The sequence below is a fragment of the Hyaena hyaena genome, unplaced genomic scaffold (assembly GCF_003009895.1).
Source record: "Hyaena hyaena isolate Hyena2069 unplaced genomic scaffold, ASM300989v1 scaffold_74, whole genome shotgun sequence".
Classification (NCBI taxonomy): domain Eukaryota; kingdom Metazoa; phylum Chordata; class Mammalia; order Carnivora; family Hyaenidae; genus Hyaena; species Hyaena hyaena.
This window is the reverse complement of record NW_024080706.1, coordinates 2,737,774-2,749,908: the sequence shown is the minus strand read 5'-3', so window position 1 is coordinate 2,749,908 and position 12,135 is coordinate 2,737,774. Positions and strand designations below refer to the sequence as shown.

The following is a 12,135-nucleotide window of genomic DNA, read 5'->3' as shown; positions in this document are numbered from 1 at the left end:
GTTGCTGGGACTCAGACAGTGAAATGGGCTTTGCCTCAGCTGAAGGGGGAGAAAGAACGACGCTATAATCCTGGTGTTTTTTGTAAACCTAAGAAACCTCACCCATTCTACATGTCTAAAAGAGCCCTCTGAGATATGCTTTCCTCATTTCTTCTGAGTACTCAACGTGACTGGTCCCATAACTGCCTGAAAAGTCTGAGTGAAGTAAGTAGGGATTTATTTCTGCAAATCCCTAATTTGTAGAGGCAGTAGATCACCTTCTAACATCAGTCTTGGAGAAGTCTCAGTAAGAAGAATTTGCTATAAAATTGAAATTGAGTGAAGTTATTAAATATTTGAAAGTCCATTCACCTTCTACCTGGTTGTACTAACCCTCTTCTTACCTCCTCTCCCATGAGGGACAGGGATGCTATGGCCAAGTTTCCCAAATAAAATTTGCTCTTACATAGCTTATATCATTCTTCCACCCAGAGGCCTTTCTTCTGGGCTCAAATAATTTTAAAAGATGAGCCACCTTCATGAAGATGGAAACTCATATGTCTAGAATTTAAAGATGTTTCTTTAGTGAATGTATCTGAAAAATTGAGTCTGAAGAAGAAATACCTATGAACAATAAACATTTTTTTTTATGTTAACTCCATTTGTCATCAAAGTAATGCAAGTTTTAACTACCACAAGATATCATTTTCACCTACCAAAGATTTATGATGGTACTATCTGGTGTTGGTGAGGATGCAGTGAAATGGGCACTTTCAGACACAGTAAGTGGGTAGGGCCTTTGTGGAGAGCCAGTGAGCAATTTAGACAAGAACTTCTTGAATGGTCACAAACTTACTCCTGGAAATTTGTTTTGAGGAGAATAGAGGTGAACACAAAGACCAGAAGGTGAGAGCAGTGTTTCTCAGAGAGCATCCAGAAAAACAGTCCTATAAGGTACCCTGGGGCAAAGAGGCTCTGTGGCCACATCACTTTGGGCAAGGCCGCTTCCTGAAGATTCCCAAGGCTTGTTGGCATACCAAAGACTCTAAAAAGACCTGCAGTAAGGAAATTCCTTAATTTTGGTCAGCATAGTGGTTTGTAAATTTAAATGCCAATAAGATCCTTGTTTTTAGTGATATCTTTCTCTGACATTTTATTATGAACATTTTTAAGCCCACAGAAAGTTGAAAAATTTATATAGTGAACACCAATAAATTCACCATCTAGGTTTTACAATTAACCGTGTGCTATGTTACTGTTTTATATTTGGTAACATATATTCATATCCATAGCATAGATCAGTTTGGACTGTTCTAGAGCTTCATATAAATGGAAGTATATTCTCTTTTGTAGTATACTTCTCTTTTTGACTCCATGTAGTGTTTCTTGGGCTCATCATGTGTTATCCAGGAGCTTATTGCTTTTTATTGCTGAATAATATTCCTTCGTATGAATATACTAAAGTTTATTTACCCATTCTTCTGTTGATGGACATCCAGAATTTTTCCAGTTTTCAGCTACTTTAAACAAAGCTGCTATGCACATTCTTCTACAAGTCTTTCTGTGGTTGTATATTTTCATTTCTCTTGAGTATGGAGGAGTGGAGTTGCTGGTTAATAGAGTCGGTGTATGTTAGCTCTGTGACAAACTGCTAGACCTTTTCACAAAGTCTGTCACTTTACAATCCCACCATCCAGAGGTAGTTCCAGTTACTCCACACAGTCATTAACACTTGGTATTGTCAGCCCTTCTTATTTCAGTCATTCTGCTGGGTGATAGTGGTGCCTTGTAGTTTTACTTTTTCCTCCATTGAGCATTTTGTATATGCTTATTGACTATTCAGATATCTTCCTTTGTGAAGTATCTGGTCAGATTTTTTTAAACCCATTTTTTATTGGGCTGTAGTAATACCTCTTTTTAATTGTTATGTGTGCATGCGTACAAAGGAGTATAAAGACATGTAGACTTCAAAGAACACTAATGAAAAGAAGTCACAACCCAAAGAACATTACCCTTACCTTACCCTAGAAGCCTTTTATGTGTCTTCTCTGATTATGCCTACTCCTTTCCTTTCTATCAGAGTTGAGTGTGCTTCTGAATTTTGTTTTAAGTCATGCCTGTATTTTCTGTACAGATTTTACCATCCACATGTGTATCCCTAAATAGTACATCATTTGGTTTTGCTTGTTTTTGAATTTTATATTCAGCGATTTGTTTCTTTTGCTCATTATCAGATTTTTGTATTCACCCATATTGATACAAAGAGCCATAGTTTATTTATACTACTCTATAATATTTCATTGCATGACTATACCATAACTCATTAATCTGTTAGTGACTTTTGAATTTTCAGGGTTTTTGCTCTTGTGACCAATAATGTTGTAAACATTTCTGTCATACCTTTTAATATCCTATGAAACTCATAATCTCACTTATGAAACTCAAAATATACACTTTGGAAAATACTATACTATAATGTTTATCAGTTGTTAATTATAGTAGTGAAAACTTGATGACAAGATAACCATTCAAAAATGAAGTGTTTGTTGAGTTTATGAGGCATGAATAGGACAGAACATTAAGTATAAAAATTTATGTTTTATGTATTTATAATGATGAGTACTGAAAAATGAGTAACAATTTAAGTGTTTAACAGTAAGTGATTTACTAAATAAGTTTATGAGGTGTGCATCAGAATGCTGTTTAGAAATTAACATTTATGCTTTTGTTATATTTAAAGTAATTTAAGGATGCAAGTAAAAATAGCTGTGATTGAATCTAGATAGTGTGATAAATAACTTTGTAAAATACTAAATAAAAGATTTGTGTGGAAAAAACAATAGATGCAAATGCTCTGAGATAATAGAAATTGGTTTGTGGTAGAGGGATTGGAAATTGTTTTTATTTTATTTCATTTCTTGATGGCTTTCTGTATTTTCATACTTTCTGTAGTGAATATGTATAACTTGTCTAGGGAGAAAAAGCAACAAAGGTTATTTTAGAAAAAGAACTTTGAGTTTCCAAGTACTGCTTTTATCAGAGATCTTTTGAATTGCAGACATATAGGTTCATTTTCTTTTCCTCTCTGGCAATCGCAGGAGTTTGAAATTAGAAATCTTGTTTGAGAATAACCTAACATGCCCTGAATTAATGTGCAGGCCTATTTTCAAATGAGGCCAGAGTTCTCTGGAGGCTGGAAGACATCACCATTTCAGCGTTTTCTTCTCCAGTCTCAAGCTGTTCTTTCCAGATGTTCATATTTTCAGAACGTTTTTCTCCTCCCTGTCTCCCCTTCCAGCAATAGCAGCGCTTCTTGGGATGCTGGTGATGGGGAGGTACACAAAGGTTGAGCTCTAAAAAATATGTTGTGGGTCCAATTAGGCACCGAAGGCTTCAGCAATCAGGAGAGAGCCTGCTGATCGCCCAGGTGATTGCAGAGCCAGTGCAAGATGCCCTGTAAACATGGCCTCTCTTTTTCTGAAAGATGGTAAAGATGCAACGGGTGCCGGGACCCAAGGACCCGGCGGAGCTGACTTACTACACCCTGTACAACGGGAAGCCATTGCTGGGGACTGCAGCTGCCAAGATCCTGAGCACCATTGACTCCCAAAGGATGGCCTTGACCCTGCATCATGTTGTCCTTCTGCAAGCTGACCGTAAGGGGATAGTCTTTCCATTTGTTATTTTTAACGCCATTAAATGTGACCTGCAAATTAAAGTGATTCCCCAAACTCATGTTAATGGACCCAGAGCTAAACATATTTTGTGTTCCAGAAGGTTCTTAAATCAGTCAGCTATTTCCTGTGTTGTTTGAAGAAATAGGTTTGGGGTAAGGGATATGTTTTGGATACTAGGATGATGATAATGATAATTGCTTTGCCCCTAGTCATACCCATTCTTCCTCCTCACCATAGTCCTGTGTGCAGCTAGAAAAATCACCATGGCTGGAATTATATTGTCTGCCGGGGAATTAAAGATAATTTGATTCAGTAAGCATTTATAGAGTCCTGCATGAACTGTTCTCGGTGCTGGTGGACATACGGAAGTGGGCAAGACCTGGTCACTGCCTTTAAGGAGCAGAGGAGTTAATACAGATATAAAAGAGCAGAAAGCAGGTAAGTATAGTAGGGGGCAGAGTGATCTGGGGCTCAGCAGATGGACAGTTTGCTCTGAAGGGCCATCCAGAAAGAATGAGCAGAGAAAGGGTATTAAAAACAATACTTGCCTCCTCCGTGGCAGGTACTATGCTTGTTGCCTTACATGGATTTTCTCACTTTCTCCTCTCTTTGGGGCAACTTTATTCAGCTCCAAATTCCAGATGAGGAAACCTAGGTTCAGGAAAGTTAGCTAACTTGCTCAATATCACAGAACTGGTACTTGGATCACCAGGATATGAATCTGGATCTATCTGACTTCAAACGTGTGTTCTCAACTGTATCCTATGCTAAGATTTCATCAGGAGTAGAGGAAAGGTGTATATTCCAGAAAGAGGGAGTACCATGAGAAAAGGAAGAGAGGTGAAAAGTGCCAGACACGCTTGAAAAACAAAAGGTTAGAGTTGCCTGGAGAGCAAACATGTGAGGAAGAGTTGATGAGGTCAGAAAGGTTTTTTGCTTGGGAGACTGGGGCCTTAGATGGCAGGAGAAGGAGATTGTACATAATACAGTGGGCTGTGGCGAGCTATTGAGGATTTCTATGTGGGGGAGTAGTGTCATTAGAACTACCTGGTACTTAGGGAGGATAACGTGTCAGCAGTGTCCAGGATAAAGCAGCAAGACTAGTGAGGAGCCTGTGGTAGCCCAGGGATTGGGGACCCAAACAAGGTCTGTAAAGAAAATGAGGAGGGGGCGGTGATGAAGATAAGAGATCAGGTGATAGACACTTTAGACTTGGTAGCCTGCTGAGCATCAGGGCACGGAAGGTCATCTCCCATTGATTTCCTAGTTGATGTCCACACTCCTTAAGAACCTGACACCTGGCTCATGGTTTTCCTATTTTGCTCATCTCTTGCCTTCATCTGCAGTGGGTGGGGCTTCCACGTCGATGCAGAGTCACTTCTCCTTGGCCAACGGATTCTCACAGGCACACCTTTGCCTAGAAACGATGGTCACCCTGTGCAATCTCATCTTTGAAATGATGGTTTAAAGCCAGATTCTCTTCTTTTGTTCCTCTCTCCTTCCCTCCCTGTGGGCTCTGTCCCCATCTCTGGTCAGGTCAGCTACTTGCTTCACTGGTTTTGCTGCAGCCTTTTTATGTGCATTCTTCAAGTTTCCATTCTCCACTCTTTCTCCCTCTCCAGGTAGAGATAAATTACAAAGGACAGGAGTGAAAACCATGGCAGGTGCCCAAGAGAGAGGTGAAGGTGTTAGAGATAGAGACAAGACAAGTGTATGGATTTGACATATTTGGAGGGACATTGCCGATGGGGCAAGATAATGGATTCTGTGTGTGGCAGGAGTAGGTACGGGTCAGAGGAATCAAGGGTGACTCCCACATGTTTGCTTGAGCGCTGGTTGTGGTGTCATTTGTTGAGATGTAGAAGATGTAGGAAAGAAGGAGGTTTACTGGGGCTAGAGCAAGAGTATGGAGGTGGAATTGAGAGAGTTTGGTTTGGACATGTTAGGTTTGAGATGTCTATCAGACATCATCTTTGCAGAGCTCAGGAGCTAGAACCCCAGATGCATCAACACAGGTGATGGACCTAAGGGAGCAGGCGAGATTAACCAGATTAGTCATGGGTATAGCTGGGTAATCCACATGAGGAAAGAGCTAGGACCAGCAAAGGACACTGAGAAGGAGTAGCCAGGGAGATTGGAGGAAGCTCAGGAGAGAGTAGCATCCAGAAATAAGCAAAGAAAGGAATGTACTGAAAGGAAGTGAGCTGCTGTGTCAACTTCCATTCTTGAGAGGCAGCATACTATAAGGACAGAGATTAACTCAACTTGGTAAGGTAGAGATTGTTGGTGACCTCAGCAGGAGTGGTTTCCCGCGGAGGTGGTGGAGATACATGGCTAGAGTGTATTGAGGGGAGAATGGGGGTGTGGAGGCAGTGACAGCAAAGGGGAGAAATGAATGGTGCATTTGCTAGAGAGGCACATGGGAGATATTGGGGTACAGCTGAATATTGATGTGTTACTGTAGGAGAGAGGGGGAAATAGACAATGCAGAAGAGAGAGACAAGAACTTTCTGGGAGTGAAGTCCTTAAGTGGACAAGGCGGGTGACACAAGCAGAGGGGTCAGACCCAGTGAGGAGCAGGGACAGCTCATCCTGTTGCCCTGAGAGGGGAAGCAGAGTCCAAAGTGTGGGTGCCGGTCAGGTAGCCATTCAGTAATGGAGGCCTGAGGACATTTTCTGTGATTGTTTCTGCTCTCTTGGGACAGAATGAGGTGAGGTTGGCAGGTGAAGCTGAGGTTGTGTGCGGGGTGTTTGAGCAAGGGTGCAATGGTGCCCACAGAGAATCTGTGAACTGATTAGACAAATCTTCCCTCCTCAGGCTTCACTGCTATGTCCAAACTATTCCTTCTAGTCTCTCAAAATCCCAGATCCTTTGAAGCTGCCTCCCCCTCACTGCAGTCTCCTCCAGACCCCCTAGCTCTCCCCCATAATTCACTGGAGATTTAAACCCGATTCATTGTCTCTTCCTCTCCATCGCCTCTCCTGTCCCCAATCCATCCTCAGTGGTAACCAGTCGGTCCTGTGATCTTCTCACTTCTAACCCAGGCCTTGTGGTACTTGGGAAGGGGCAGGAAAAGAGAGCTGGCTTTATTTAGAGCAAAAAGTGAATGGGATGTCAGGAGGAAGGGTTGAGGCATGGGACTTAGCCTATGGTGGTTGATGGGAAATGGTGGAAGGTTCGAGAGCGTGGACAGGAGAGAAAGATTATATCAGACTAGAAGATGCATAGAAGTTTTTGGAAATGAGTCTGGGAGTGACTGCAACTGCCTGCAAAGCACTGTCCCTCAACAGTACTTCTCTGTTGCCTTCACAGCCACTTGGTCCTCTCTGTTCCTGTCTAATAACTCACAGATAAATGTGTTTCCTTTTCTCCATTTCACTGCTTCCTCTTCTTGGACTTTGCTGGTCCTTTCCAAATGATGCAGTCTCAGACACTCTGCCATTAATGTCCTGTCCATACTGTAATTAGAGTCGTCCTAATACACAGTTTCTGATCCCACATTGACTCCATTAAAAAAAAATTGGTGGCTCTCCATTGTTCACAGAATAAAATCTGAACTTCCTAAAGTGGATCTTCTAAGCCCTTCACAACAGGTACTTAACAAATGTTCAGGTCTCTTTACAACCTGTTCTCTGGGCTCCTGTTCCAATCATACTGCCCATTTTTCTCTCCTTCCTACCTCATGCTTCAGCCATTCAGGCAGATTCGTTCTTCACGTTCCCTGGTCCCTTGAAGTCACCCGTGACCACATCTCCCTTAGTGCCAGATGCTTCCACTACCTGTATCACATGGGGCCAGTGAGTTGTTTTCACTGTCTGTCCCTAATGAGCTCCCTGAAAGCAGGTACCACATCTCACTCATCTTTGAATATCCAGCCCCAGCAACTGCCTGGCTCTGTTCTTACGAAAGCAGAGGACTAACCTTTGCTAATTGTCTCTGCCAGGTCCTCGGTGAGGCATTTGGTTGAAGACACCACAGTCGAGCACTTGAGAGCAGAGTCTTTGCAACATGACAGACCTAGATTCATGCCCCTGCTCTTCCACTGTCTGTTTATGGATCTCCATGACAAAAAAAAAAAAAAGACCCTCTCTAACCTTCATTTTCCTTATCTGTAAAATGGGAATATAAAAAACCCTGACTTCACATAGCTACCTGGAGGATGAAACAAGATAATTCTTGCATGTAAGGGGCTTAGTACACTCCTGGGGCACCTACTGAGTGCTTAGTAAGTGATCCACTGAATGTCTTGTGGGTCATCTATAAGGTAGAAGGACCGAAGGAGAGAGGGAGTGAAGAAGGAAAGGTGACTTGAGATTAGAAACCCATATAGTTCAGAGAAAAGTGTGTTAGTAATGAAAATAGAAAGGGGATTAGAGATGAAAGCATTTTTGGAAGGGAGAAGGTAATTGATTCACTTTGGGCCGTGTTGAGGTTAAGGTGATGAGATATTAAGGGCCATTATTCAGATATTGAGGGTGTGTTATAGGCTATGGAGGGGGTGTTGTCGGGACATCAGGGGTGGAGTTTAGGAAAGTTGTGGGAGGTGAAGGCTAGATCTCAGGAGAGACATTAAAGTTAACACTATATAGGTTTTGAGAATGTTGTAGATACAGCTTAGAAATAAATTCCCAGAGAAAATTCAAGGAAGGTGCAGAGTGGGAGGGCAGACCCTGGGAAGTGCCTCCATAGTCAGGGTCAGATGAGGAGGAAGCTAACACCAAGGAGGAAGAAGAGGAGCAAAGAGGTCTTAAATCTCATTTTCCCTTAGTAGTTTTGAAGTCAGCCTGCAATGTGAATCTGAGGTCAGCACCTTAAATGAAGAGTCACAGTGTCGAACGAACAGCTTGTCCCTCTGAAGGGAGAGTGTTAACGTTCTGTGGGTTCCAGTGTCTTCTGAATCACTGGGGCCACTGTGCAGTGCCCTGCATGCAAAGCCCTGTAATGGAGCATGCACTGTCCCCTTGACCCACATCACTTCTGAGTAATGGGACAGCAATGACTGCTAAGGAGAGGCTGCATTTCCGACAGAGGTTTTCATCTGCTCCATTGGCAGGTTCTGGACTGAGGGGCCCTTCAGAGCAGTGACTCAGCTGGTGGAGTAGGGAAAATTCTCCCCACACTGAAGCTACCGGAGTGGGACTTGGTATACCTTACATGGCCATCAAACATTATTTTGAAAAATGTCACTTTAAGATAGTGAGAGACTGATCCTTTGGTGAAGGGAATTTGTGTTTATTCATTCTTTCGACAAATATTACTGAACACCTGTTATGTGCCTGGCATTCTTCTAGCACTGGAGATAAAGCAGTGAATGAAGCAGATAAATCCTCTGCCCGCATGGAGCTTACATTCCTGAGAGGTAGATCAAGTAAGCAAAATAAGTAGTATGTTAGATGCTAGTAAGTGCCATGGAGAAAAATTACGCAGGGAAGGCTAGGGAGTATCAAGGAAATAATGGTCATGATTTTATTTTATTTTTTAAAGTTTATTTATTTTGGGAGAGAAAGAGCTCATGCAAGTGGGGGAGGGGCAGGAAGAGAGGGAGAGGGGGAGAGAGAGAGAAAATCCTAAGCAGGCTCCATGCTGCCAGCACAGAGCCTGATGCACCTCTTGATCTCATGAACTTCATGATCACCACCTGAGCTGAAACCAAGAGTTTCAGCTGAGCCACCCAGGAGGCTTTAATGGTCATGATTTTAAATGTTTGGGGGGTTAAGAAGAGGATCAGTGAGTGACTACCTGAGGCTACCTAGGGAACAAGGTTCCAGGCAGAAGGGGTAAGGGTTTGAGACCCCACGAGGATGTCACTGATGGAAGAGAGTAGCAGCCAGGAGGTCAGGGTGCAGGTGAGGGGTCACAATTACTAGAGCCCCAAGGGCTGCACCCTGAGTGGAATGAGAGCCACAGGAATGTCGGGAAGGACACTGACATGGACTGAGTGCTCCCCAGTGGCTGGGCCCTGGGCTAGACCCTCCCCTGCACACACACACACACACACACACACACACACACGCCTCCATGCATATGTGTTAACTTAGAACTGACAAACTGTGTATTTCAGAGAGGTGACTTTTCATAAAAATGTCTAACCTCCCCAAGGCTCAGTTTCCTCACCTGCAAATTGAGAGTAAGAATAACACTTGGGCAAAGAGCCTATCTCAGTGCCTACTACATAGCAGAAGCTCAGAACATGTCCCCCCTTCCTTACCCTTTCTCTGTCGAAGTTCTTGCAAATTAAATAACCATTCATGCCTCTTCTGTACATAACTTTGTAGTTTTAGATCACTATGCCAATTATTACATTGGATTTGAGTGATTTCAGCTGACCTAACTTTACTATCTCTTTGACCATTAAAGGAATTTACTAATGTACATAAAATAAATCGTTTCTCTTTCCATTTAAATAGAGGCGAAAGGATTTTATATGCTGCACCAAGAAGGAACATACATATACACCAAAACAATAGAGCCAAGTAAAAGCAGAACACATGTAAATATTAGCTCGTGCTAATGAAATATTTATTTAGAGTATCATGTTCTGATACACTATACAGTTTTCTTCATCAGGATAGAATAGCATAGCCAAAAGAGGCACATTGTTATTTTTCATAGAAACTCTTAAGCTTCAAAAAATGTTAGTGGCATAAAATTCACGTATAAATACCAAATTACTAAGAGTAGTAGCAATTAAATGTCTGATACCAACAGAAGCACATTATCTAATGAGCTGTTTTCAGAAGTTAATAATGTGATTAATTGCCGATTGATAAAAACTATGGAAAAGAAGTATTTTTTATACTAATAGAAATTCAGATCCTTGTGCTGCATGATGAGAGGCAGATCTTGGCTAATAAGGTACCAGCTGAAGTCAGAGAAGGTGGTTGAAGTCAGAGAGAAAGACCAGCTGACTCACCATGTGGCATTTACCAGTGGAGTCTCTAAATTATTCCAGAGCCTTGTCCTCAGCTTTGTGAGTCCAGTAGCCCTCAGAGTTCATCAGGATCAGGAGGACCAACTTATGCTATCCTGACTTATAAGGGATTGATATATAAACCAGATTGGTGGTATATTAGTTTAAAATATAGACTAGAACTACCAAAGAGTTGGGACTTCTCCTTTAACTGGCCATTACTCTTTGCCATTGAAAACTTATATGAGGAGCCAAGTTGCAAGAGGGAAAATGGTAGTTCATTTGTACATTCATTCAGCTTTTAATTGAGCACCTACTATGTACAAAGCCATGTTCTAGGTCCTGGGAGTGTAGCAGTGAACAAGAAACAAAAAGTCTTCCGCCCTCTTGGAGTGTACATTTTCATGGAGGAGCAGAGACAGATAATGAACAAAGACATATGTATCATGTCAGATGGTAATGTGTGCTTTAGATCCTTACCATTCCATGTGTGGTGGGGGCCCTGCAGCATAAGCCCCACCCGGGAGCTTGTTAGAGAGGCAGAATCTCAGGCCTCACCCCAATTCACAGAATCAGAATCGTACATTTGAACAAGATTTCCAGGTGATTAGCATGCACATTAAAGCTTGAAAGGCAATGCTTTAGAGAAAAATTAAGTAGGATGAGGGAGATGGAGAAAGCCAGGGTCAGGGATTGCTATCTGATAGAGAATAGATATAGTGACACTTGTTTAGAGCCCTGAGAGAAGTGAGAGAGGGAGCCATGGATGTCTAGGTGAAGAGCATTCTAGGTGGAAGAATAAGCTGGTGCCAAGGTCCTGAGAGAGGAGCATGTCCAGCAGGTTTCAGGAACAATCAGAGGCTGGTAGGCTGGAGGAAAGTGAGTTAAGGGAAGAGCAGTGGGCTGTAAGGCCAGAGAAGTAACCAGGGTGGTTGAAGAAGAAGATCACTTAGAGTCTTCTAGAAATTATAAGGATGCTGGCCCTTCCTCTGAGAGGAGTGGAAGCCTCTGGAAGCTTTTGAGCAGAGGAGTGCTCTGTGATCTGAATTTCTAAAGGATCACGTCAGCTGTCGTGTTGCAAATAGTCTATAGAGGACAAAGGACAAGGTAGAAAACCATTGCAGTGATTCACATGAGAGATGTTGGTAGGTTGGACCACAGTGGGTGCAGCAATAGAAGGAAGTGAACAGATTGTGGATTTATTAGGAAGATGGAGATGACAGGGTTTGCCAATGAATCAGAAGTTGGGTAAGAATAAAAGGGAAGGGTTGACATTGGTGGCAAGTTTCTTGGCCCAAGCAACTGGAAGGAGGGAGTTGCAATTTATTGGGTTGGAGACTATCACAAGAAGAACAGGTTTGGGGCGGGGGGAATTGAGAGTTGGGTTCTGAACATGATAACTTTGAGATGTCTCTTAAGTACCCAATTGGAGGTGTGAGTGGCAGTTGGATGTAGGAATCTAGAGTCCGGGGTAGTGGTCTTGGTTGGAGATCTACACATGAACACAGATGGTATTTAGAGCCATGTGTCTATGAGATCATCTAGGGTATAGGAGAACAGAGAACTTG

At 42.5% G+C, this 12,135-nt stretch overlaps 1 protein-coding gene across 4 annotated transcripts in view; it reads left to right on the top strand.

Annotated features, from left to right (window-relative positions):
- The window catches only part of KIAA1549L (KIAA1549 like), a 255,126-nt gene that overhangs the window by 164,046 nt on the left and 78,945 nt on the right, over positions 1 to 12,135 (top strand). For all 4 annotated transcript variants that reach the window (XM_039233360.1, XM_039233362.1, XM_039233359.1 and 1 more), the window contains exon 10: positions 3,464 to 3,635. In XM_039233360.1, coding sequence (XP_039089291.1) covers positions 3,464 to 3,635 — 172 coding nt within the window. The remainder of the gene's footprint in view (positions 1 to 3,463; positions 3,636 to 12,135) is intronic.